The sequence below is a fragment of the Scyliorhinus torazame genome, chromosome 2, assembly GCF_047496885.1.
Source record: "Scyliorhinus torazame isolate Kashiwa2021f chromosome 2, sScyTor2.1, whole genome shotgun sequence".
In the NCBI taxonomy this organism is placed as follows: Eukaryota; Metazoa; Chordata; class Chondrichthyes; order Carcharhiniformes; family Scyliorhinidae; genus Scyliorhinus; species Scyliorhinus torazame.
In genome coordinates, this window is record NC_092708.1 from 302,215,110 (window position 1) to 302,242,658 (window position 27,549).

Consider the following 27,549-nt stretch of genomic DNA (forward strand, 5'->3'; position numbering starts at 1 on the left):
TTTGGAAGTTGTAATACAGATGGGAATCGTACAATAAATGGCAGAACCCTTGGGAATACTGCCAGGCAGAGCGATCTGGGCGTACAGGTCCACAGATCACTGAAAGTGGCAACGCAGGTGGATAAAATAGTCAAGAAGGCATATGGCATGCTTGCCTTCATAAGTCAGGGCATTGGAAAATCATGCTGCAGCTGTGCAGAACCTTGGGTTACATTTTGAATATTGCAAACCATTCTGATCGCCACACCACCAGAAGGATGTGGATGCTTTAGAGAGAGTACAGGTTTACCAGGATATTGCCTGGTCGGGGCGGTATTCACTATGGATAAACTCAGATTGTTTTCACTGGAACAATGGAGGTTGAGGGGCGACCTGATAGAGGTTTATAATATTCTAAGTGCCACAGATAGAGTGGATAATCAGGTGCTTTTTCCCAGGGTGGGAAATGTAAATTACTAGGATACATAGGTTTCAGGTGCAAGGGAGGCTGTTTAGAGGAGATGTGTGAGACAAATGTTTTTGCAGAGGGTGCTGAGCGCCTGGAACCTGCTGCCGGGGGAGGTGGTAGAAGCAGATACAATAGCAACGTTTAAGAGGTATCTTGTCGAATACATGAATAGCATTTGAATAGAGGAATACGGACCCTGGAAGTGCAGAAGGTTTTAGTTTAGACAGGCATCATGATCGGAGCAGGCTTGGAGGGCTGAAGGGCCTTTTGCTGTGCTGTACTGTTCTTTGTTCTTTATTAATTCTGTTTTTTTTAAACTCTGGTTGTGCTTCCTATTATGAAGGAAATATTATCGAACTCTTAAAAAAAAAAAAAAAAAAAAAATAAGCTGAATGTAGACGGAAAGCTGTGATTGACTTGCACTTGTATTTGTAACTAGCCAAAACATTTTTTAAAGGTGTATTTTTGAAACAAATGGCATTGGAGGATTTGAAACAAGATTTTAAAATCAAGACCTTTTGAATAGGTATGTTGGGTTCCCCCTATTTGAAAAGAAACCCAATGCTATACCTTTGTTGCATCTCTTGTTTAAAATCTGGACTTTTTCTGTTGAACACAGAAAATTAAGATGGCTACTATAAGCCCCCAGGGTTGGCCCTTTATCAGAGAGCTGTTCCCAAGAGTTTCAAGAAGAAAACAATTATTTTTTCAACTTCTGGAATTTCAGATTTGATTGCACAAATCCTTTTGTCATTGACAAAAGCAGAGGAAATGAAATGAAAATCGCTTATTGTCACAAATAAAGTTCAAATGATGTTACTGTGAAAAGCCCCTAGTCGCTACATTCCGACGCCTGTTCGGGGAGGCTGGTACGGGAATTGAACCGTGCTGCTGGCCTGCCTTGGTCTGCTTTAAAAGCCAGCTCTTTAGCCCTGTGCTAAACCAGCCCCGTTAGTTTAGGAAGTTCAGACAAACTGATTCCCTCATCCTGAAGTATCACACAAGCGGGAAACTGAAACTCATTATGATAGAATAAATTCTGTTAACTATCTCTTCTCTTCTAAGGAGAAATGATAGAATTTTGGCCAGAGGCATAGAGACTGGTTGTTAAGTTGCAGTTAACCAGTAATAGGCCAGGTCACATGACCCAAGTTTCTACCCTTTTCACCTACTTTAACATTGCATCTTTGAGCTCACAGCCAGCCTTCTGGTCTTTACAGTGAACTGCTGAGCCAAGAAGCCGGCTTCTCCTAGCTTAACAACAACTTGCCATCTAGCCTGGCTCTACGAACATAAATTATAGGAACAGAAGTATGAGACTTGGCCCTATGAGCCTGCGCCTGACAACTTTAGATTCTTGTTAAGCAAAAGAATCAATCTACCTCTGCCCTAAAAATATTCAATGACCCCACTCACATTGCTTTCTGAGGCAGAATGTTCCAAAGTTCCAAAACCCTCCCACAGGTCAGAGATGATAATTGGTTTCTCGAAGGGCGATCCCAAATTTTAAAACTGTGCCCCCTAGTTCTGGTGTCTCCCACAAGAGGAAACCTCCTTTTCATGCCTACCTTGTCAAGAACATTCAGGATCATAAATACTTCAATCAAGTCACCCCTCGATTTTCTAAACTACCCATAAATCAACCCACTAATTCCTGATATCCTCTGAACAGTCTCCAACACATTTACATCATTCCTTAAATCCTTAAATAAGGGGAACAAAATTGTGCACTTATTCAAGATGTGGTCTTACCAATGCCCAGTATAACTAAACATAACATCCTTACTTTTATGTTAAATTCCTCTCGTAATAAATGATAGCATTCCCTTAGCCTTATTGATTACATGCTGTAAATGCATGCTAATTTTGTGATTCATGCACAAGAATACCTAGATCCCTCTGCATCTCAGAATTCTGAAACCATTCTCCATTTAAGTAATACTCTGTTGTTTCATTCTTTCTGCAAAAGTGAACAACGTCACACTTTCCAACATTACACTCCATCTGCCATATTTTTTGCCCACTCACTCAAACCTATCTACAAATCCATCTATATCCGGCTGCAAACTCCATTTGTCTTCACATCATACTTTCTTGTTTAACTTTCTCTTGTCTGTAAATTTAGCTATCATGCCTCAATTCATCTCACCTAAGCCATTGAATTAAAAAGTAAATGGGAGACACCCAGCGCAGGCCCCTGCGGGACTCCACTCATCACATCCTGTCAATCGGACAAAGACCCCATGCATTCTCTACACATTAACTTTTATCTTCCACAATAACCTTTGATGTGGCACCTTATTAAATGCCTTCTGGAAATCCAAGTAAGTATGTCTACAGGCTCTCCTTTATCCACAGGACAAGTTACTTCAACAAAGCTCTAATAAATTGTTTAAATATTTTTAAAAATAAATTTTAGAGTACCCAATTCATTTTTCCAATTAAGGGGCAATTCAGCATGGCCAATTCACCTACCCTGCACATCTTTTTTGGATTGTGGAGGCGAAACCCACGCAAACACGGGAAGAATGTGCAAACTCCACAGTGACCCAGAGCCGGGATTGAACCTGGGACCTCGGCGCCGTGAGGCTGCCATGCTACCACTGCACCACCGTGCTCCTCTTATAAATTATTTAAATATGATTACCCTTTCACAAAACCATGCTGACTCTTCCTGATTACCTTTTTGAGTTTATCGAAGTACCCAGCTATAACCTCGACAGACGTCAAGCTAACTTTCCTATTTTCTGCCTCCCTCCTTTCTTGAAGAATGGTTATATTTGCTACTTTCCAGTCTGACTGAACGTTTCCAGAATTAAGGGACTTTTGGAAAACTAACATCAACGCATCATCTATCTCATTAGCCATCTCTTTTGAGACCTGAACATGACGTTCTTCATGACCCAGAGACTGGTCGGCCTGCAGCTCCATCAGTTTGCTCAGTACTGCTTCCCGAGTGATTTGTAATTGCACCAACTTCCCCTCCCTTTTGTCTCCTGATTTACTGGGAAGAAAACTGGAATGTTTATTGTATCCTCTGTGCATAAGACGGATCCAGTTTCTCTGGCGAGTTCAGACCATCTTAACTCAATTTCTGCATTCCGTACTTCATCTTGCTGGATCAGCACCAACTGAAAAGTGAGGACAATGACTTTCCAGCTGAAGTCTTAACGCCCAAGCAAAATAATTCTTCACTAGACTCTGACTTTGGACCGTGGAACTCGCGTGGTCTTTGTATTGTAAAGTTTCTTTTTTCTATTTGGTGATTCCAAGGAGGCTTTTACGTGCATACCAGAGTTGACTGCAACTTGGCAAGATGGTACACCAAGACCAAAGTGCATAGCGTCCATGCTAGAAGTTCATTTGCGGTATTTTGTAGATCAGGTCTCTCAAGCCTGCAAGCAGTTTAGGCTGACAATCCACATGAGTTATGGGCCAAAAGGTAGAGATTCCACATTCCAACAAGATTGACAGCCTCACTCAGGAGATCATTGACAGCTTCACATACCTTGGATCAGCAATCACCTGTCCCTTGATGCCAAAATCAGCACCAGGATTGCTAAGGCAGCAGCTGTCATATCAACATTTAGAAGGTGAATGTGGGCCGCCAGCGAACTCGCTAAAAAGACAAAGCTTTATGTGCACCAGGCTTGTGTTCTCATCGCCCTTCTTTACAGTAGCGAAGCATGGATCACTTGTGCAAGCCAAGAAAAGCAGCTAAACAGCATCCACCTTTACTGCCTTAGATGAATATTGGGTATCTATTGGCAGGGCAGAGTTCTGAATATGAAGTGCACCAGCATGCAGAAATCCTCAGCTTTGTTCCCTTGATGTGGAGATGCCGGCGTTGGACTGGGGTGGGCACAGTAAGAAGTCTTACAACACCAGGTTAAAGTCCAACAGGTTTGTTTTGAATCACTAGCTTTCGGAGCACAGCTCCTTCCTCCAGGTGAATGAAGAGGTGGGTTCCAGAAACACACATATAAACAAAGTCAATGATGCAAGATGATACTTTGAATGTGAGTCTTTGCAGGTAATTAAGTCTTTGCAGGTCCAGATGGAGCGACTGGAGAAAGGGATAATCACAGGTTAAAGAGTTGTGAATTGTCTCAAGCCAGGGCAGTTGGCAGGATTTCGCAAGCCCAGGCCAGATGGTGAGGGGTGAATATAATGAGACATGAATACAAGGTCCCGGTTGAGGCTGTACTCGTGTGCGGAACTTGCCGATCCGTTTCTGCTTGGCGATTCTACGTTGTCTCGCGTCCTGAAGGCCACCTTGGAGAACGCTTACCCGAAGATCAGAGGCTGAATGCCCTTGACTGCTGAAGTGTTCCCCAACGAAAAGGGAACATTCCTGTCTGGCGTTTGTCACGCGATGTCCGTTCATCCGTTGTTGCTGCGTCTGCATGGTCTCGCCAATGTATCATGCCCCGGGACATCCTTTCCTGCAGAGTATGAGGTAGACAACATTGGCCGAGTTGCACGAATCTGTACCGCGTACCTGATGGATGGTGTTCTCGCGTGTAATGGTGGTACCCATGTCGATGATCTGGCACGTCTTGCAGAAGTTGCCATGGCAGGGTTGTGTGGTGTTGTGGTCGTTGTTGTCCTGAAGGCAGGGTAGTTTATTGCAAACAATGGTCTGCAAACACCATTTTTGGGTTGTGGGGGTGAGACCCACGCAGACTCCGAGAATTTGCAAACTCCACATGGACAGTGACCCGGGACTGGGATCAAACCCGGTATTCAGCGCTGTGAGGCTGCAATGCTAACCACTGCACCCCCGTGCCACCTGTATGTTCATATTTAACTGTTGTTCTAATTCTATTCTGTTACTATTATTTCGATGTTTAGCTAGTTGCTCCCATTTTTGAGTCAATACTGAGTTTTAAACTTCGTTATATTTATATATCCTTTTTCCAATCTATTTACATGCGCAATAATGGCCCTCCCTTTAACTTTTTCCTAATTTTTGACTTAATTCCTAAACCTTTCATACTCTTGTTATTCGCACCATATTTCTTAATTTTTTTCTTTGTTTCAATTTGACCCTTTTTTAATTCGTCCATGGTGTGTCATTTAGGGTTAATTTCTTGCTTTAATTTGCATAGAACATTTATGATTTCATGGCCTTTAATACTGGAGGCATTGTGCAAATATCACATTCGCTTTAGGGTGGGAAATTGAAATATGAAGGAAAGTTACCCTGCAGCTCATCTGCCAGCCTGTCCATAGCAGTGGTGGCAAACCATTCACACTCCTGGCTGCCGTTTTGTGTGACCTGTGGCAACGGAGCAATTGTGGAGAAAACTGCATTTTCATGACCTTGAAATTCAAAAGGAGCCACAGATACGGAAATGTTCTCCATGCTTATTACAGACCTCAAAATTTGTTTTCTTTTTTTTGGGCTGCCCAAATCAACTTTAAAACAGTATTTTAAAGACACAGAAATATTTACTACCCTGACGATTTTTACAATATTGAATGGATGTGAAATATATTTGTACCACTGACATTTATTTGTAATAATGAGATTTGAGATTGGGGCTCCTGCCCCTGTATCTTGCGCATTAGCTTTTGCTTAAATCTGAACTGGAAATGCACATTTTCAAGATAGTCCAGTAATTTTTGGTTGTTCCAAATTGGAAGTTACTGCATCCTTGCATTCATATGCATGATTAATATATCTCTGCTGTAAAAGTAAAAACATACTATTACATGGCATAATTCATCTAAATTATATTATTGATTATCCTCATTATTTTTCTTTTACTTGCAGAAAACTCTGAAGCAAATGATTTGAAGCCATTCTTTGATCAAACATATTCGCATATATACTATGTTTTCTTTGAAAATTTTGTGATCATTGAAGCCAGCCTAAAGCAAAAAGGTAAGGATAAAACATTTTAAATTCTTGCAAAGATAAGTGATTTTGACTAAGACTCATTTTTGGTAAGTAAGAAGAAAATGATACACTGGTCTGCGAATATTGTGATAGTGCTCTTAATGAAAACTGATCGTTATTTCCAAGTCTCTAAACCAAATATCTCATTTTCATTTTTTCTGTTCACTAGTGCTTTGTGTTTTTGTGTTTTTCCATGTTTCTATGGGATTTTAATCTCTACATTCCTTGGATTTGTTTTCCTTAGATTTGTTTTCCTTGTTTCTTTTATTTGATTTGAGTAAAATTGATGTGAATGTAAATTCTATGATGATGCGAACCTTGGCTTTGCTCTGCTTTTGTTTTGGAGACAGCAAAATAATGTAAATGCAGTGAAGCTGGGGGAGGGGATGTTGGTGTTGTCAGTGGGCTGGATGCAATGGCCCATAACCTCTGATCTCTGCAGGGGACGGGGAAAGGCATTGTGGGGAGATACCCCCGAAGATGTGCTTGGTGTTCCTCCCCTGAAGTCCTCATGCTAAGACTCCACAGGAATAACCCAGGAAGTTCAAACTTTCGGTGAGCAATTACCCTGCACTTCTTCGGAACCATCCGATGCTCCAATTTTAAATCTGAGACTTTGGATTGTTCTAATTCTCTCTAGAAACTGTAGTTACCTGGGAAATGTTAGGAGAATTAAAACCACTATAACTCCTGGCTAACTATCATCCTGACACTGCCAACTACACTGGAGTGGTGAAAAGAGGGTGTGGTGCGAGAGTGTTTGTGTCGTGCACAAGTGTTTGTGACTGGTCGTGTGGCACCTATTTTGCGGGGGGAAAAGGTGCAACATGAGACTGTTTCGGGTTCCCTGGTTCACTTGGGAGGTCACTAGGGGTTCCGTGGCTCTGAAAGTTGGGGACACCCTCCTGTAGAGTATGCAAATAACATCCCAGAAATAATTCTGAATCAGGAATGGAAAGAGAGAGGAGCTTAAACAATTATTGAGAAAATTATTAGAACTAAAAGCTGAGACGTTTCCAGGAACTGTGAACTTCATCCTAGAGTCTTAAAGGAAATGACTGTTGAAATATTCAATGCACTGGTTTCAATTTTCCAAAATTCCTGAAATTCTGGAACGATCTAGTCTGGTTGGAAAATAGCAAATGTGACTCCTCTGTTCAAGAAAGGAGGGAGACAGAAAGCAGGAAGCTTCAGGCCAATTAGATTAGCAACTGTCAGAAGGAAAATGATAGAATCTATTATTAAGGAGGTTATGGGGAGGGGGATTAAAAATTCTCAATGCAATCCAGCAGAGTCAACATGGTTTGTGAAAAGGAAATCATGTTTGACTAATTTATTGGTTTTCTTTGAGGAAGTAACAAGCAATGTGGATACTAATAATAATAGTAATAAAAGCAAATTACTGCGGATGCTGGAATCTGAAACCAAAGAGAAAGTGCTGGAAAATCTCAGCAGGTTTGGCAGCATCTGTAGGGAGAGAAAAGTGCTAACGTTTCGAGTCCAGATGACTCTTTGTAATCTTTAAAAATAATAATCTTTATTGTCTCAAGTAGGCTTACATTAACACTGCAGTGAAGTTACTGTGAAAAGCCCCTAGTCGCCACATTCCGGTGCTTGTTCGTGTACACACAGGGAGAATTCAGAATGTCCAATTCGCCTAACAACACGTCTTTCGGGAATTGTGGGAGGAAACCGGAGCACCTGGAAGAAACCCATGCAGACACAGGAAGAACGTGCAGACTCCACACAGACAGTGACTCAAGCCAGGAGTCGAACCTGGGACCCTGGAGCTGTGAAGCAAAGTGCTACCGTGTTGCCCAAAGGGCAACCTGTGGATATGCTAAACTTCAATTTCCAGGATGCATTTAATAAGATGTCATATCAAAGGTTGCTACACAAAGTAAGAGCTCATGGGTTGGGGAGTAACTTATTAGCATGAATAGAAGATTAGTTAGCTAACAGGAAACAGAGTTGACATAGATGGATCATTTTTGGGTTTGCAAGATGTGACGAGTGGTGTGCCACAGGGATCAGTGCTCAGACCTCAATTATTTACAAGTTATATAGTGACTTGGATGAAGAGACTAAATGTATAGTTGCTAAATTTGCTGATGACACAAAGGTAGGTAGAAAAGTAAGTCGTGAAGAGCAAATAACCTATGTCCCTTTGAAGACTCCTTAAGTTAGTGGGCAAAAATTGGCAGATGGAGTATAATTTGGGAAAATGTGAATTTGTCTACTTTGGCAGGAAGAATAGAAAAGCAGCATATTATTTAAATGTAGAGGGATTGCAATTCACTGAGATGCAGAATGATCTGATTGTCCGGTACACGAATCAGGGGAAGTTAGTTTGCAGATACAGCAAATGGTTAGGAAGGCAAATGGAATATTGCTCATTGTATGAGGAATGGAATATAAAAGTAGGGACATTTTGCTACAGTTGTGCAGGGCATTGGTGAGACCACATCTGGAATAATACTTACAGTTTTGGTCTTGTGATTTAAGAAAAGATATTAACGTGTTAGAATCAGTTCAAGAGGTTCACTTGATGCCTGGGTTGGTGGTGTAGAGGAAAGATTGGACATGCTGTGGCTGTAAACTCTGAAGTTTTCAAAATTGAGAGGTTATCTGATTGAAACATACAAGATCCGGATGAGGCCTGACAGGGTGGGTGCTGAAAGGAAGTTTCCCCCTTGTGAGAGAAACTAAAACTGGGAGAAACAGTTAAAAAATATGGGGTCTACATTTAAGACCGCAATGAGAAGAATTTTTTCTGAGGTCCTTAATTTTGGATAAGTCTTCTCCGGAGAGATGTGGAGATAGGGTCAATGAATATTCTTGATGGGTTTTTGACTAACAAGGACTTCAAAGCTTATTAGGGATAAGCTAAATATGGAATTCAGGCCAATCAGATCAACTATAGTCTTATTGAATGGCGGAGCTAGCTCGAGGGGCCGAATGGCCTATCCCCGTCCCTAATTTGTGTGCTTGTACGGTTGTATCCTCCTGCACTCTAACTACCCTCCCGATCCATCCTACTGACCACTTGACACCCACCTTATCTTTGACACTTACCATTTCTTGCATTCTCCGAATGGTTGGGACCGTTAAACTTCACTGCTTAATGGCAGCTAGTATTGTAAAAGAAGATGTTGGCCTCCTTTTGGCTGTGCTTGACAGAAGGTCTCGGGAACCCACTGCACTGCACTTTTCTCCCATGGTCTTGAGTTGGAAGGTCGGATGAAGAATGTGCAGCTGCATTCCAGTTCAAGTGAAAAAGAGCAGAGTGACATTGATTTCCACTCATTGGGAACGCTGGCCCAATTGTACAAATAATATGTTGGCGTACTGAGACAACCAACATTCGTGTTTGAGATTAGGTAGTTAAATCATTTTTTTTACTTGGGGGATTCTAACTAAGGTAGTATCCTATGATGCTGTATTTTGCTGTTTGCAAGAACCAGCAGGCAAATTTATTGTCATGGATTTTGAGGGAAGTTTATTTTGATTCACCTGAACCTGTAAAGACTTATTGTCTTGGTACCATGGGTACATTGGGTAATTAATGGTTGCCAGCTATTTATAATGTGTGCCTCCCTATGGTTTTAGCCCTATAAATTGTTTTGGTTTAAAATTCTTTGCTGGACAGGGTGATGCAGTGGTTATCACTGTTGCCTCATGGTACCGAGGACCCGGGTGCATTCCAGGCCCCAGGTCACTGTCCATGTGGAGTTTGCACATTCTCCCCGTGTCTGCATGTGTCCCACCCCCAAAACTCAAAGATATGCAGGGTAGGTCAATTGACCATGCTAAATTGCTCCTTAATTGGAAGAAAAGAATAGGGTACTCAAACTTTTTTAAAATTCTGTGCTGGACATTAAACCTGACAAAATAAATATCTTTTATTTTCGAGAGTCCCAGTTTCGGCCTCGTCCGTTGTTTCTAACTTTAATCAAGATAGTTTCAATTTTGTAAAACATATTGAAACTAATTTTGTACTTAAAATAAAATGAATATAATTGAAGAAACAATGCGGGTAATTTAGACAACGGCTATTCTCCTCTAGTTTAGTGGATTGAACTGTTGTGGTATGTTTCGTTGACCATTTAGTAGAATTGGAAACTGCTGTCACTTCAATTGAGTGGTTATCTAATGTGATCAGTCTGATCCTAGAACTATTGACTCAGTTAAAGATTGTTTTTTTGGTATTGAAAGCTTCTAGCCAATTTGCTACGTGTCTGTAAATAAAATCTGTAATATGTGTAGAAATATCTTAAAATCAAAAAAATAAAATAGCATTTCAGCCATCCCATTTTCCAATCATTCCAACAACTGTTCCACCCCTGCCGTTTCCTTAGTACATTTGTGTTTTTTTCGGCCTTTTAAGAAAGAGCCTTTGGGGGATTTGGTTTTATGCATGCTATTTGGAAATCATTTTTAAAATATCTTTTTATTGGCAATTTCAAAAATGATAAAACAATTATGTACATTGTTGGCCGTGTTCATTCAATGTTTATTCACTCATTTGTTCCCTTTTGCAATTTACCTTATTCTTCACCTCTTCTAAGCATTTGAATTTACATTTTTTAAACCCAAACAAGTGTTTAGTGAAGTGTAATTATTTTTGATTTGGCATTCTGAACACCTGGCCCTGGGGTCTCATTCGGACGTTATACGCAAAGTTGCTTAAAAATGCAAACTTGTTTGTTTGACAACCAGTGGATAATCCATGTTTATTCGTTTCTGGTGGTGTTTGTCATCTCTTGCACATAACAAGTTAGGATCTTTCAAAAGCTATTCATTTCTCTTGGTGCAAAGGAAATCGAGTAACTAATCAGCAGATTGCCGAGTCACTGTTTGAGTACATCTTCCATTGGAGAGGGAGGAGGAGGATCCAGTTGTTGTGGTCCACGTTGGGGCTAACAACATAGGTAAGACTAGGAAAGAGGACCTGTTTGGGGATTATCAAACACTAGGGACTAAATTAAAGAACAGATCCTCCAGGGTTATAATCTCTGGATTACTACCCGAACCACGTGCCAATTGACATAGGGTTGAGAAAATTAGAGAAGTTAACACGTGGCTAAAGGAGTGGTGCGGGAAAGAGAGATTCCATTTCATGGGGCATTGGCATCAGTACTGGGGCAGGAGGGGCCTGTACCGTTGGGACGGTCTTCACCTGAACCATTCTGGGTCCAGTGTTCTAGCGAATAGGATAAATAGGTTGGTCACAAGGACTTTAAACTAGCAAGTTGGGGGGAAGGGAAGTGTAAAGCTACGGACAGTATAATGGTTAATGGAGATCAAGGCAGCAGGTTACGTGACAGGTTATTATGTAGAGATATGGGTTCAAAGACAAGGAAAATTAGGAGAAAGGGTAAAAGGAAAAATAAATTGCGAAAAGTTACAGATCAAGGTGTTAGGATTCATAACAAAGACATAAACGGAATAAGGTGAATGAGTTGATGGCGCAAATCATCGTGAATGACTATGATTTAGTGGCCATTACTGAAACATGGTTAAAAGATGGTCACGACTGGGAGTTAAATATCCAAGGGTATCAGACTATACGAAAGGATAGAATGGACGGTAAGGACGGTGGTGTAGCTTTGTTGTTTAAGGATGGCATCCGGGCAATAGTAAGGGATGATATTGGTGCTATGGAGGACAAGGTTAAATCAATTTAGGTGGCAATCAGGAATAGTAAGGCGAAAAGGTCACTGATAGGAGTAGTCATAGGCCACCAAATAGTAACAGGATGGTAGGGCAGGCAATAAGGAAAGAAATAACGGATGCATGTAGAAATGGTACAGCGGTTATCATGGGAGATTTTAATCTGCGTATCGATTGGTTTAACCAGGTTGGTAAAGGCAGCCTTGAGGAGGAGTTTATAGAATGTGCCCGGGATAATTTCCTGGAACAGTATGTAATGGAACCTACAAGGGAACAAGCGGTCCTAGATCTGGTCCTGTGTAATGAGGCAGGATTGATTAATGATCTCATAGTTCAGGATCCTCTTGGAAGGAGCGACCACAATATGGTGGAATTTAAAATACAGTTGGAGGATGACAAGGTAAAATCAAACGCTAGTGTTTTGTGCTTAAACAAAGGTGATTACAATGGGATGAGAGAAGAACTAGCTAAGGTAGACTGGGAGCAAAGACTTCATGGTGAAGCAGTTGAGGAACAGCGGAGAACCTTCCGAGCGATCTTTCACAGTGTTCAGAAAAGGTTCATACCGACAAAAAAGAAAGACGGTAGAAAAGGGAAAAATCGACCATGGATATCTAAGGAGGTGTAGGAGAGTATCAAATTGAAGGAAAAAACATACCAAGTGGCAAAAATTAGTGGGAGACTAGAGGACTGGGAAGTCTTTAGGGGACAACAGAAAGCTACTAAAAAAGCCATAAAGAAGAGTAAGGTAGACTATGAAAGTAAACTGGCTCAGAACATAAAAGCAGATAGTAAAAGCTTCTACAAATATACAAGACAAAAAAGAGTGGCTAAAGTAAATATTGGTCCTTTGGTAGATGAGAAGGGAGATTTAATAATAGGAGACGGGGAAATGGCTGAGGAGCTGAACGGGTTTTTTGGGTCAGCCTTCACAGTGGAGGACACAAATAACATGCCAGTGACTGATGGAAATAAAGACATGATAGGTGAGGACCTTGAGATGATTGTAATCACTAAGGAGGCAGTATTGGGCAAGCTAATGGGGCTAAAGGTAGACAAGTCTCCTGGCCCTGATGGGATGCATCCCAGAGAAATTGTAAACGCACTAGTGAGAATTTATCAAAATTCACTAGACTCTGGGGTGGTCCCAGAGGATTGGAAAGTAGCAAATGTGACACCACTGTTTTAAAAAAAGGAGGTCGGCAGAAAGCGGGTAATTATAGGCCGGTAAACTTAACTTCGGTTGTAGGGAAAATGCTGGAATCTATCATTAAGGAGGAAATAGCGGGGCACCTGGAGGGAAATTGTCCCATTGGGCAGACGCAGCATAGGTTCACAAAGGGTAGGCCGTGTCTGACTAATTTGGTAGAATTTTGTGAGGCCGTTACCAGTGCAGTAGATAACGGGGAGCCAATGGATGTGGTATATCTGGATTTCCAGAAAGCTTTTGACAAGGTGCCCACAAAAGGTTGCTGCATAAACTAAAGATGCATGGCATTGAGGGTAAAGTGGTAGCATGGGTAGAGGATTGGTTAACTAACAAAGCAGAGAGTGGGGATAAATGGGTGTTTCTCTGGTTGGCAACCTGTAACTAGTGGGGTCCCTCAAGGCCCACAGTTGTTCACAATTTACATAGACGATTTGGAGTTGGGGACCAAGTGCAATGTGTCAAAGTTTGCAGACGACACTAAGATGAGTGGTAAAGCAAAAAGGGCAGAGGATACCGGAAGTCTGCAGAAGGATTTGGATAGGTTACGTGAATGGGCTAGGGTCTGGCAGATGGAATTTAATGTTGCCAAGTGTGAGGCTATCCATTTTGGGAGGAATAACAGCAGAATGGATTATTATTTAAACGGTAAGATGTTAAAACATGCTGCTGTGCAGAGGGACCTAGGTGTGCTGGTGCACGAGTCGCAAAAAGTTGGTGTGCAGGTGCAACAGGTGATTAAGAAGGCTAATCGAGTTTTGTCTTTCATTGCTAGAGGGATGGAGTTCAAGACTAGGGAGGTTATGCTGCAATTGTATAGGGTGTTGGTGAGGCCGCATCTGGAGTATTGTGTTCAGTTTTGGTCTCCTTACCTGAGAAAGAACATATTGGCACTGGAGGGAGTGCAGAGGAGATTCACTAGGTTGATCCTGGAGTTGAGGGGATTAGATTATGACGAGAGGTTGAGTAGAATGGGACTGTACTCGTTGGAATTTAGAAGGATGAGTGGGGATCTTACAGAAACATATAAAATTATGAAGGGAATAGATAGGATAGATGCGGGCAGGTTGTTTCCACTGGTCGGGGAAAGCAGAACTAGGGGGCATAGCCTCAAAATAAGGGGAGGTATATTTAGGACGGAGTGTAGGAGGAACCTCTTCACCCAAAGGGTTGTGAATCTCTGGAATTCCTTGCCCAGTGAAGCAGTTGAGGCTCCTTCTTTAAGCGTTTTTAAGAAAAAGATAGATGCCTTTCTAAAGAATAAAGGGATTCGGGGATATGGTGTACGGGCCGGAGAGTGGAGCTGAGTCCACAAAGATCAGCCATGATCTCATTAAATGGCGGAGCAGGCTCGGGGGGCCAGATGGCCTACTCCTGTTCCTAGTTCTTATGTTCTTATGCATTGCAACAATCTTCCAGAGAAGCAATACAGGGAATGGATCAATAAGCATTTCACACCACTTCTTGTGAAAGCTTCAGTTCCAGTTGATAGTATATGAAAGACTGACACATGGATCAATACACTCCTTATTAACCATTTCAGTCTGAGTTTAAGACACACAAATGCTTTTGGCATTTGATCATGACATTATTGTTGTGGTTCTTGTGAAGGAGCTTCTTCCATCGTAATTCTGGACTACATCTGCATCATAACAATGCGTGCAATATGTAAAATAAGACCTTGGTTCTCGTGCTTTATACAGTGTGGGAGTAGAAAACCACAATTCTGCAACAACTTAATGATATATGCATGTGCGGGCCACAAACTGTTTCCTGAGAAACTATCAAGCTACGCTACACTCCCATGGTCATTTCATTCATGTGTTCCAGCTGTCGCTCTGTATAGCCAAAGCAACTTGGCTATAGCTGCAAAACAACTCCGTACATTAAGGGTTAAGATAAACCTGCATTTAAAAATGTGCTTGCTATAAATCCATGTCAAAGAAATAGATAATATTCAGTCTACTGCAATGTGTTGAGAGAATTACTGTATAAATGGCTTATTTAATGATATATATTTCCCCGCAAATCTGGAATAACAGAATTAAAATGTACAATTTGTTTGTCACAATGTTTTCAATTTTCCTTTATGCTCACAATTATTAATAATAATCTTTATTGTCACAAGTAGGCTTGCATTAACACTTCAATGAAGTTACTGTAAAAAGCCCCTAGTCGCCACATTCAGGCGCTTGTTCGGGTAAACAGAGCGAGAATTCAGAATGTCCAAATTACCTAACAGCACGTTTTTCGGGACTTGTGGGAGGAAACCGGAGCACCCAGAAGAAACCCATGTAGACATTGGGAGAACGTGCAAACTCCGCACAGACAGTGACCCAAGCCGGAAATCAAACTGGGACCCTGGTGCTGTGAAGCAACTGTGCTACTGCGCTGCCCATGCATTTGCCCATGATTGTTTGTGAAAATATAATACTTTTATTATTATTCCGGACCAGACCCCAACAGTTGTTAGGATACCGGACAGAAACACAAATATTTCATTTAATTTGTAAGACTGAGGCAAGGATACTTCAGGAATAATTCCGTGCACAAATTGGGATTATGCAATAATAAAACAAACTTTATTACTAATACAGTATTACTAACTTTAACATCTCAAAGAAAATAGCTTCCAATTACCAGTTAAACAATGCCTAACAATAAAATGAAACACTAACTCTGAATTGCTATCTTTTATCTCCACTCAAGCAAAACCCATCTCGGGTCAAAAGCCACTTTTAAATAAGTTAGCCAATCTAGGAATACTTGCTGTAAAGAGATGTCTTGGATAAACTGCTTTGAAAGAAAGTGATCCTTCTCGAACTAGCTTGCAGATTCTTGTCTGTGGCAGACCACTGTTTGTTTAACCTGTCTGCTTTTTCAGAAACTGCTGTCCTGTTCACAGGCAAAATCTTTGCAACTAAGTTGTTATGAGAAAAACTGTTGGTCTGTTCATAGATCAAAACTGAATTGAAACTCAACACCTGACTGCTTCAGCCCCTGGCTCCTCCCATTAACTACAGATTAAACAGTGTTTCTAATTATCTGCTCCCCAGTGAACATTCTTTATGTAAATAAAATCGCATTAGCCTCCACTTCTATGCTTTAATTATCCCTTTTGCAGCCACAAAGCCTGGCTGTCTTTCAAACCAGAATTTTTTCAAAACATTACTGCAGCAGTCAAATACACGCACTAACCCAGGCTTTTAACCGTTACTATACCAAATGCATAAATACTATTTTTTTTTTTATATATATATATGAAATTCCTATGTTCAATACACTTTGAAAGCAAAATGTCAATGGATCCTTTCCTCCTGAATGTGAATTTATTTTAATATTCTGATGTTTTTATAAAAATGAAAAGGTTTAATTGAATTTTAAGGTTTACATTTTTTTTAAAACCTCATGCCCATTCTACACTGGCTGGGTAGGTTGAATGTGACAGATAATATTGGAGGTGGGAGCAAGAGATTTGTGATGTGGCTTATCTGACTGTTTCTTATCAATAGCTTGACCAGAGAGGGGATAGGGGAAAAAAGTATTGGTATCCCAGGTAATAAGATATGGCATCTGATTTGAATTATTTGTTATCATAAAGGTGGATTATTACAGAGGTGCACACGTCCGCGTGCGCACTGACTTTTTGCCCTTGAGTTTTCATCTTCCATGGCAAAAGTACCTATATTCAGTGTCTCTTTAAGACTGCTTTCTGACTAATATAGGATCACTCTCCCTGCAGAATCGCAATTGGGAGCTTAATGATAATGTCCAGGCTTTTTACACATACATAAAAAGCTAGAGGGTAGCCAGGGAAAGGGTTGGCCCACTGAAGGATAGGCAAGGGAATCTATGTGTGGAGCCAGAGGAAATGGGCGAGGTACTAAATGATTACTTTTCATCGGTATTCACCAAAGAGAAGGAATTGGTGGATGTTGAGTCTGGAGAAGAGTGTGTAGATAGCCTGGGCCACATTGAGATCCAAAAAGACGAGGTGTTGGGCGTCTTGAAAAATATTAAGGTAGATAAGTCCCCAGGGCCAGATGGGATCTACCCTAGAATACTGAAGGAGGCTAGAAAGGAAATTGCTGAGGCCTTTACAGAAATCTTTGGATCCTCACTGTCTTCAGGTGATGCCCCGGAGGACTGGAGAATAGCCAGTGTTGTTCCTTTGTTTAAGAAGGGTAGAAAGGATAATTCAGGGAACTACAGGCCGGTGAGCCTTACGTCAGTGGTAGGGAAATTACTGGAGAGAATTCTTCGAGACAGGATCTACTCCCATTTGGAAACAAATGGACGTATTAGTGAGAGGCAGCATGGTTTTGTGAAGGGGAGGTCATGTCTCACTAACTTGATAGAGTTTTTCGAGGAGGTCACAAAGATGATTGATGCAGGTAGGGCAGTGGATGTTGTCTATATGGACTTCAGTAAGACCTTTGACAAGGTCCCTCATGGTAGACTAGTACAAAAGGTGAAGTCACACGGAATCAGGGGTGAACTGGCAAGGTGGATACAGAACTGGCTAGGTCATAGAAGGCAGAGAGTAGCAATAGAAGGGTGCTTTTCTGATTGAAGGGCTGTGACCAGTGGTGTTCCGCAGGGATCAGTGCTGGGACCTTTGCTGTTCGTAGTATATATAAATGATTTGGAGGATAATATAACTGGTCTGATTAGTAAGTTTGCAGACGACACAAAGGTTTGTGGAATTGCGGATAGCGATGAGGACTATCAGAGGATACAGCAGGATTTAGATCGTTTGGAGACTTGGGCAGAGAGATGGCAGATGGAGTTTAATGCGGACAAATGTGAGGTAATGCATTTTGGAAGGTCTAATGCAGGTAGGGAATATACAGTGAATGGTAGAACCCTCAAGAGTATTGACAGTCAAAGAGATCTAGGTGTACAGGTCCACAGGTCACTGAAAGGGGCAACACAGGTGGAGAAGGTAGTCAAGAAGGCATATGGCATGCTTGCCTCCATTGGCCGGGGCATTGAGTACAAGAATTGGCAAGTCATGTTGCAGCTGTATAGAACCTTAGTTAGGCCACACTTGGAATATAGTGTTCAATTCTGGTCGCCACACTACCAGAAGGATGTGGAGGCTTTAGAGAGGGTGCAGAAGAGATTTACCAGGATGTTGCCTGGTATGGAGGGCATTAGCTATGAGGTGCGGTTGAATAAACTCTGTTCTCACTGGAACGACGGAGGTTGAGGGGCGACCTGATAGAGGTATGCAAAATTATGAGGGGCATAGACAGAGTGGATAGTCAGAGGCTTTTCCCCAGGGTAGAGGGGTCAATTACTAGGGGGCATAGGTTTCAGGTGCGAGGGGCAAGGTTTAGAGGAGATGTACGAGGCAAGTTTTTTACGCAGAGGGTAGTGGGTGCCTGGAACTCGCTACCGAAGGAGGTGGTGGAAGCGGGGATGATAGTGACATTTAAGGGGCATCTTGACAAATACATGAATAGGATGGGAATAGAGGGATACGGACCCAGGATGTGTGGAAGATTTTAGTTTAGACTGGCAGCATGGTGGGCACGGACTTGGAGGGCTGAAGGGCCTGTTCCTGTGCTGTACTTTTCTTTGTTTGTTCTTTGTACAACACATCCAGCATGCCGTCAGTTGGACATTGACAACAAGATGAAATATTTTGTAGAGAACTATATGTTCTGCATAAAAACTTGACTTTTCATCTGATATTTCACTAATTGGGAGCTATTATGTGGTCTTATGACTTCATTTTTAGAAATAAGCATGCTAATTATTTTGCTTTTCATTCGATATATAAAACCTTTTCTGTTTTTATGAATTGGTAATAATGAAACAACAAATAGTTTGGTGCATATTTTAGTAGGAAAACATTCCTGTAGTGATTTGCTATTGTTTTTAAACAGTGACCTTGTTATAATGGATCAAATCTGGGTCTCTTTAGCGTTTAGCTGCACATTTTGTGTTGGATAATCCAAAATATGAGAGTTTGTTTAATCTCCTCAACTTGGCACCTTGTATCAGTATTTAGCATCTCCATTCCATTTGGGTAGTAGATGTGAGGTACAGAAAGTGGTCAATATTTGTCATTAATAAAGGGGGTTGAACACCTCTTGGTAAAATAGAGAGGAATGCAAGTTTTTTACTTAATTTTGTCAACAGGTCAATTTATAATATTCAGAAATCAATGTTTCACACACATGTACCTTCACTATCAGAGGCGGGTCAGTAATTGAGAAAAATCCTAATGTCCCTATTTGAAGGAGTTTTCCACCTGACTTCAGAAAACCACTCTATTTTCCCCTTTCACTCTTTATTTTAGCCCATTGTCTTCATCAACATGATTCCTGTCACTTCTGCAATGCACTGTATTACACTTTCCAGATGTTGTTCTTGTAGCTCCCTGCTTAGTAAAATTAGTGATTTAAAAATTATCATAACTTTCAAATGGCCATTGTACAGTTTAATGCTGGAGTGTGCATGCCTTCTGAACTGCATAAATCCAAATTCCTATGTGTTTACATTTGCACAATAATTCATATGTCCCATACATATGTTACGTTACATTCTGGCTAATGATTTAAATCCATCAAATGGTATACAAAAGAAAAATGCTGTCTGTTTCCTTAAGGCCAAAACTTGGGAGTGCCGTAATTGGAGCTGTTTATGTTGCAGAGTTGATTAGTGGCAAAGTAAATGATTTAAAAGTTGTGTTTTGAATGTTGGACTTGACGAGATGTTTATATGCTTTAACTTGAGATAAAACTAGGAATTTTGGAAGCACTCCAGCTCCGAGAAATGCCAATCTGGTCTGGTTTCCATGGGGTGAAACTCAAACATAAACCTGCTAAAATCATGTGAAAGTTTTCACATCGTTATCCAATAACTGATGCTGTGTGGAGTGACAAAGCAGCTACTGCTGTGGAGAAGCAGGACACTTGTATGAAATGTTCTGTTCAAAATGAAGGAAAAAGAACAGACAAGACTTCTGGAGATTTAAGGAACAAGCAATCGCTTCGGGCCTTGCAGGTGGAAATTGAACCTGTGTGACTAGGACTGAGTGAAACGCGTTTTGAAGGACATTGGAAGTTGAGGAGGGAGCAGTGAGCCGGCTGGAGAGCCAGGAGTAACCTTGCACTTGTTCTTGTAATGCTACACGTGCCAGTAATGCAGTGCATAGCGAAAGGGGTTCTGAGATGTATCCTGATTGCAATAGTTATTCAAACATAGCTCTTCTTTAGTTTTGTGTATTCATTGCCTGTAAATGTTTGATCTATGTTTATTTTCATTTGCTTGTTGCAGTGAAAGTCTTATGTGGAAATTTGTCCTACGGCATTTTCCATTGGTGATTTGGGAAATTCATTTATTTTCAAGCGTTATCGGTATTGAAGGGAATCATAACAACTTTGGTGCTCTTGCAAGACCAAAACCTAGAGGCTGTAAAATGGGCACACTGGAGCTTTCCAGGGTTTTAAAAAAAAACCGAGAATTCGTACTTCCATTTTCTGTATTCAGTGGAAAGTCAATATGGCTACTTTTATTGCTCACACATTTCTGACAATCTGTTTGTTAGTGCCCTGCAACAGGTTTAAAAAAGCTTTGAATCTGTAGTAGTGAAATTCGAAGTCGTCTTTAAAGTAGGAGCTAAAAAGGTAGGAATTGTTGAAGTATTGGCTCGATAGAACGGTAGCACAGTGGGTAGCACAGTTGCTTAACAGCTCCAGGGTGCCAGGTTCGATTCCCGGCTTGGGTCACTGCCTGTGTGGAGTTTGCATGTTCTCCCCGTGTCTGCGTGGGTTTCCTCCGGGTGTTCCGGTTTCCTCCCACAAGTCCCGAAAGACGTGCTGTTAGGTAATTCGGACATTCTGAATTCTCCCTCTGTGTATCCGAACAGGCGCCGGAATGTGGCGACTAGGGGATTTCACAGTAACTTCATTGCACTGTTAATGTAAGCCTACTTGTGACAATAAAGCATTATTATTATTATTATTGTATTTGAACTTGAGGGAATGAGTGATCCTAATAGCATTCAAGTAATTAATTTGACTTCAATTGCAAATAAAACAACTTTAATTGGCAAGGGAGAGAAAATCTTGGAAAGGGAGGCATATCTTGAGTGTGTTAGTTAATGGGAAAGTACCTTTTTAGTCTGCTTGCCAGTTAAGTGATTAAATAATAATCTTTATTGTCACAAGTAGGCTTACATTAACACTGCAATGAAGTTACTGTGAAAAGCCCCTAGTTGCCACATTCCGGTGTCTGTTCAGGTACGCAGAGAGAATTCCGAATTCTCAGCCGGGAATTGAACCCGCGCTGCTGGCCTTGTTCTGCATTGCAAAACAGCCATCTAGCCCACTGAGCTAAACCAGCTCATTTGAACAGTTGTTTCAGATTATTACAGTAAAAATCTCAAAATGTGGAATCTCGTTCTTCAGTTGTTTCGTTATTTGTTTGGGAAGTTCTTTATTAAATGTCATCGTTCACGATGTGGGATTGTAACAATTGGAAAATCTTAGCTTGCAAAGAATTATACTAATTAACTTTATGCATTTGATGTTCCAGGTCACAAATCGCAGAGAGAAGAATTGGATTCTATCCTCTTTATTTTTGAGGTAAGAATGCTTGAAATTGGCAACTATTCATTAAAATAAGTTCAATTACTCAGATACCTTTAGGTAAGTGAACATTGTGCGCAGCCGAAGCAGGGAAACAAAATGTAATGGCATAAGGGTAGATAAGAGACAAAAGAAAAACAATACATTGTTTTGTTTGAAAAATATTCATTACATTTCACTTATGCATGTCACACTTGCTTAATTTGCCTAATTTAGTTGCGAGAAGACAGTAGTTAATGATATATTGTACATAATATAGCACCCCTTTTATTATGGAAGGATATATTTTCCAAGTTGACAATGAGCAACACCTTGGTAGAACATATTATTTTTCCATTGATTAGGTTTTACTTTTTTCTTTTCTGTACATTTGCTCCAGGAATAAAATTGAACAAGTCTTAACTGCCCTGGCAAAACTGAAGAGTTAAGAATTCTCTGCTCCAGGAAGGCTTTTATGAAGCAACATTTAAAATAGAACTTTGTACATGAAGTAAAATTATTTTATTTCCTAACGATGATTAATACTACTTGTTTCATTGTGCACTTAATGAAAATATTTTTCATTAAGTTGTGAACATCAACTAAATCACAGTTTAGAGTCACTTTCTGCTAGTTAAGTTTCACAAGTCCAATACAGCTATTGCCTCGTTCAGCATTTTGATTTAGCATCACAGCTATAATAGGGCCGATACGAGCATTTAGTGCTAGGAATTTTGCTTTAGTGTTGTTTTGCCCTGGGCCCGACTGAGCATGCGTGACCCAATCAACACCAGTTTAGAGTGGCATCTTTTGCTCCCTGAGACATACTGTTGCTAACTTTTGGTTGGTTCAATTGGCTCTGTTTTATAACCTTTGCTCTCAAGTCGCCAGGTATCTTTATGATACCGCCACGAGGTTCAAGTCCAAGTAATGATGAATAACTCAATACACCGATTGGTAAGATTCAAATCAAAGCACATTTATTATACACAATAATCGCTACTCATGCACAAATTCTACGTCTAAGCTACTTCTACAACTAACAGGCCTATACTTAGCTTCGGACTGGCCCACCAGGTCAGGGGAACAAATGGCCTTTTGTTCGGGTTCTGAGTCTGCGGGATTCGAAGTTAGTACGGATTGGTAGCTAGGAGCGCCTATCTCGTAGCGAGCGTTGACTTAAGACTTACTGGATCTCGGTGGCAGTTGAACTGGTCACGGTCAAGGTTGTTCACGTTGCTGAGTGACCCGGTCAAGAAGAACGATTTGAGCTTGGGGGCTTAACTTTAAAGTCCCCAGGGCTTCCCGCCTTTCGGGGCGGTCCCTGTACCTGGTTCCAGGTGATTGGACTTTGTTCCAATCGCTTGGTTCGATTTCTCTAATACTGGAGCGGTTCCCTGATTGATGGGCGGTCTTGAGGTGTCCGTTAACCTCTTTTGTGTTGGCTCCTGCTGGCGCCGGGGAGTCTGGCTTAGCTTTGTTTGTCCCAAATGTTGCGATTGTTCCCGGGGATTGCTTATTAGTATGTAGATGGCTGCTACATTATTATGCAGATGGCTGCTTGTATCGATGCTGTCTGGGCTTTTGCAGAGTTTAATACACAGTAACTTGCACCTGCTGGTTTCTGCCTGTGTTGGCTCAATTTCCGTGCAGCCTTTGCTGTTCTCCATTTTACATCGGGAGTTGGCCAACCCAGGTGGCTGCAATACTTGCATCCTGAGCTGCTCTCCTCCCTTGCTCGCTTCCTCACTTGTGACGTCCTTCACCCCAGTCCTCACTTACACGAGAGTAAGGGAGAGAAAGCGGTGAGTGGGAGGGTTGGGCAAGGATGGTGTGAGCTGGAGAATGAAGGTCTATGGTGATGCAGCTAATGGGAAACCAGTCAAAAGGGTTACAAAAGAGTTGTCCAAATCTTTTGCGTGAAGGGACATATTTAAATTTTTCTCTCGCTCAAGGGGCCAATGAGTGAATTTCAGTATGATGAGGTTTGGCACAAGAACACAATCTTGACCATGAATTTCAAAAGAAACGGTGAGGTCTAAAGGAAAGAAATAACTTACTGAGCAAAAAGCAATTACAGCAATAATTTTATAATTTAAACAAATTAGTCATTAATTTTTTTAAATATATGAATTTTAGAGTATCCAATTCATTTTTTCCAATTAAGGGGCAATTTTAGCATGGCCAATCCACCTAGCATGCACATCTTTTTGGGTTGTGAGGGCGAAACCCACGCAGACACAGGGAAAATGTGCAAACTCCACACGGACAGTGACCCAGAGCCGGGATCGAACCTGGGACCTCGGCGCTGTAAGGCTGCAGGGCTAACCCACTGCGCCACCGTGCTGCACTCCAAATTAGTCATTAATAAAGATGACCATCAGTGTGTGGATATGTCCGACTCCTTCACCCATACCTAATTACACCCCTCTCGTTCACTCACACCAACCTCTCTTGTTCTCTCACCATCCCCCTCATGGACAATGTCCTTCGAACCATGAAATCTTTATTATTGGTCACATAAATGCACCGTATTCTAAATTTGCTCACTGTTTAATGTATCCTAAAATACTAACTTTTTTAATTGAATGAATTACATGTTTTGTTTTAAAAGATAATTGTTAGAGGATTCAGATATCTGAAAAATAAAGCAAGTCCTTGAGACCAAGAAACGAAGCAATAGATATTCAACCAGTGTTGCAACACCCATGGTACAGTCATTGATGTCTGATAAGCGAATTACATTACTCTTGAGTTTTGAGCTTTGCTGGAGGCTCGGGTGTAACCCCTTGAAGACGGTGACACGATTTTTGCACCAAGATTAAACTCCTTTCTACAATAACCTGTTATCTGCTTGTTTATGTTCAGCTAAAATATAGACGTTTGAAAATGAAAACACTCCCCATGTGATGGATGAGTCTGTTAAGTGTGCTGCATTTTGTGAAATGATTTTTATACTTGCAGAGTTTACTCTTGAGTTATCTAAATAGACAGAACAACTTGCCAACAAGAGACTTTCTATAAGATATTAAGATTAAATATGAATTTACAAACCATTTCCCTGATTATAATAAATTCAATTACTGGATGACTTTTACTGTATCCTTCTTGGGATTGAGTTAGCTTGGACATCCCAATTTTGATGGATGGATTCTATGTCCTCTTGAGTCCATTGCAACCTCCAAACTGAGAGCATCTGTCCTTTGAGGCATAAGCTGCTCAGTTTTGTTTTTATTTCTTTATTTTTGTCTGGTTTATGCTGTATAAATTTAGTCTTTAGAAAGGTTGGGAGAGAGTTTTTCTTGGCACTGTCATCTTAGTGAATTGAAGTCTAATTTAGAGCACAAAGATCTGTTGGTATCAGCAACTGGAAATCTGCAAAACTATGGGCACATTGATTAAATAATGTCCTGTATACATGAAGACAACATTTGAAAATCCTGATCAGATTGTCTGATCATTCAGTTTTATGCTTTAAGTTCAGACTTTAATGGCCAACAGCCAGTGTGGGTGGACTTGTCACTAATAAATTGTTCAGTCTGTCATAGCTTGCCATATTGATACAAATGCTGTATACCAGAGTTTCCCAACCTTTCTGGCCACGGAACCCTTTCGACCACCGAAGAGTACTGACTGAATCCCTGAGAAACATTCTTACTGTGGTGAAGAGGTGAAACCACAAAAAAATGATTGTTTTTGCACAATAGGTGTAAACATACAAGATCCTAATTTAAAGAAGCTTTCTTTCTATTTCTTATGTCCACATTTATTATAATTAACAAGTTCTCTTATTTTTAAAAAAAGTACTTGGGTTTTACCTGTTTGTCATTCCTTTGGCTCAATTGGAGTGCTGCTGGAAAGCTCACCTCTTTCTGACACTCGGACTCACACAACTCTCTCCATCTCTCCCTCCAACATCTTTTTCTTACACACAAACTCATTTCTCCCTGTCTCTCACAATCTCCCCCTCGCGTAAAATCACCTCTCTCTCACGTGCGCTCGCACACATTCGCACACCGACCTCCCTCGTATGCAAACTGCCACACTCTTACCTCCCTCTTACACACCATTAGCACACACGCTTGCCTCTCTGTCTTACACATTTGCCTCTCCTTGCACACACTGGCCTCCCTCTTATGCATGCAAGCTCGCTTCTCCCTCGCTCGCCTCTCCCTCTTTCGCACGCACGCTCGTCTCTCTTACGCACGCTCGTCTCTCTTACGCACGCTCGTCTCTCTTACGCACGCTCGTCTCTCTTGCGCACGCTCGTCTCTCTTGCGCACGCTCGTCTCTCTTGCGCACGCTCGTCTCTCTTGCGCACGCTCGTCTCTCTTGCGCACGCTCGTCTCTCTTGCGCACGCTCGTCTCTCTTGCGCACGCTCGTCTCTCTTGCGCACGCTCGTCTCTCTTGCGCACGCTCGTCTCTCTTGCGCACGCTCGTCTCTCTTGCGCACGCTCGTCTCTCTTGCGCACGCTCGTCTCTCTTGCGCACGCTCGTCTCTCTTGCGCACGCTCGTCTCTCTTGCGCACGCTCGTCTCTCTTGCGCACGCTCGTCTCTCTTGCGCACGCTCGTCTCTCTTGCGCACGCTCGTCTCTCTTGCGCACGCTCGTCTCTCTTGCGCACGCTCGTCTCTCTTGCGCACGCTCGTCTCTCTTGCGCACGCTCGTCTCTCTTGCGCACGCTCGTCTCTTACGCACGCTCGTCTCTTACGCACGCTCGTCTCTCTTACGCACGCTCGCCTCTCTCTCTTAAGCACAACGTTCGCTTATCTCTTACGCACTTATACAAGCCTCTCCCTCTTACGCTCGCCACTCCCTCTTGCACGCTCCCCTCTCCTTGTGCGCGCACACTCACTATAACTTCCTTACTAGATTCCGACATTTTTCCTATGACATTTTCCCTATGAGATTTCCCCTATGATTGACTAACTTTTCTCGCTTGATTAAATATTTGCTATTCTCCAATCAGATTGGACAGTTCCAAAATCAATTCTATTTTGGAAAATTAAAACCAATGCATCTACTATCTCCACAGCCACTTCTTTTAGGATCCCAGAATGAGGTCCATGAGGTCCTGATGACTTGTCAGCCTTTAGTTTCCTCAGTGCACTTTGCCTGGTCATTGTAATTGTTGTTCCCCTCTCCATTTCAATTTCTGAGATGATATTTGTGTCTTCTGCAGTGAAGATGGGCACACTTCTACCATTCCCTTATATCCTATATTAATTCCCTAGACTTGCTCTCGAGAGAACCTACACTCACTTTAGTTACTCTATTCTTTTTTAAATACTTGTGGAAAAATTGGTATTTGTTTTTGCATTCCTTGTTAGCTTTCTTTCACACTCTACTTTCTCCCTCATAATTTTTTTATCATCCTTTGCTGATGTTTGAATACTGTCCAATCTTCTGACCTCCCACGAATCTTTGCGGAATTATATGCTTTTTCTTTCAATTTTATACTACCTTTAACTTCCTTAGTTAGCAACGGATAATGCATTAATCTCCAGAAGTCTACCTTTCTTTCGGATTGGGATGTGTCTTCGCTGAACATTATGAAATGTTGCCCTAAATGTCTGCCACTATTTCTTTTGACCTACCTCATAACCTGTTTTCCCAGTTCACCGTGACCAGCTCTGTTTTCATAATCCTTGTAATTGTCTTTGATTTAACACTAAAATATTTGTCTTAGACCTACTGTTATGTTCCACAAACAGTGAAAAAAATTAGTAATGT

General features: G+C 41.4%; 1 protein-coding gene across 1 annotated transcript in view; it reads left to right on the forward strand.

The window, feature by feature from the left end:
* The window catches only part of ralgapa1 (Ral GTPase activating protein catalytic subunit alpha 1), a 361,211-nt gene that overhangs the window by 16,236 nt on the left and 317,426 nt on the right, over positions 1-27,549 (forward strand). The window contains exons 3-4 of the mRNA XM_072494899.1: positions 6,228-6,338; positions 21,784-21,833. Of these exons, the coding sequence (XP_072351000.1) occupies positions 6,228-6,338; positions 21,784-21,833 (161 nt within the window). The remainder of the gene's footprint in view (positions 1-6,227; positions 6,339-21,783; positions 21,834-27,549) is intronic.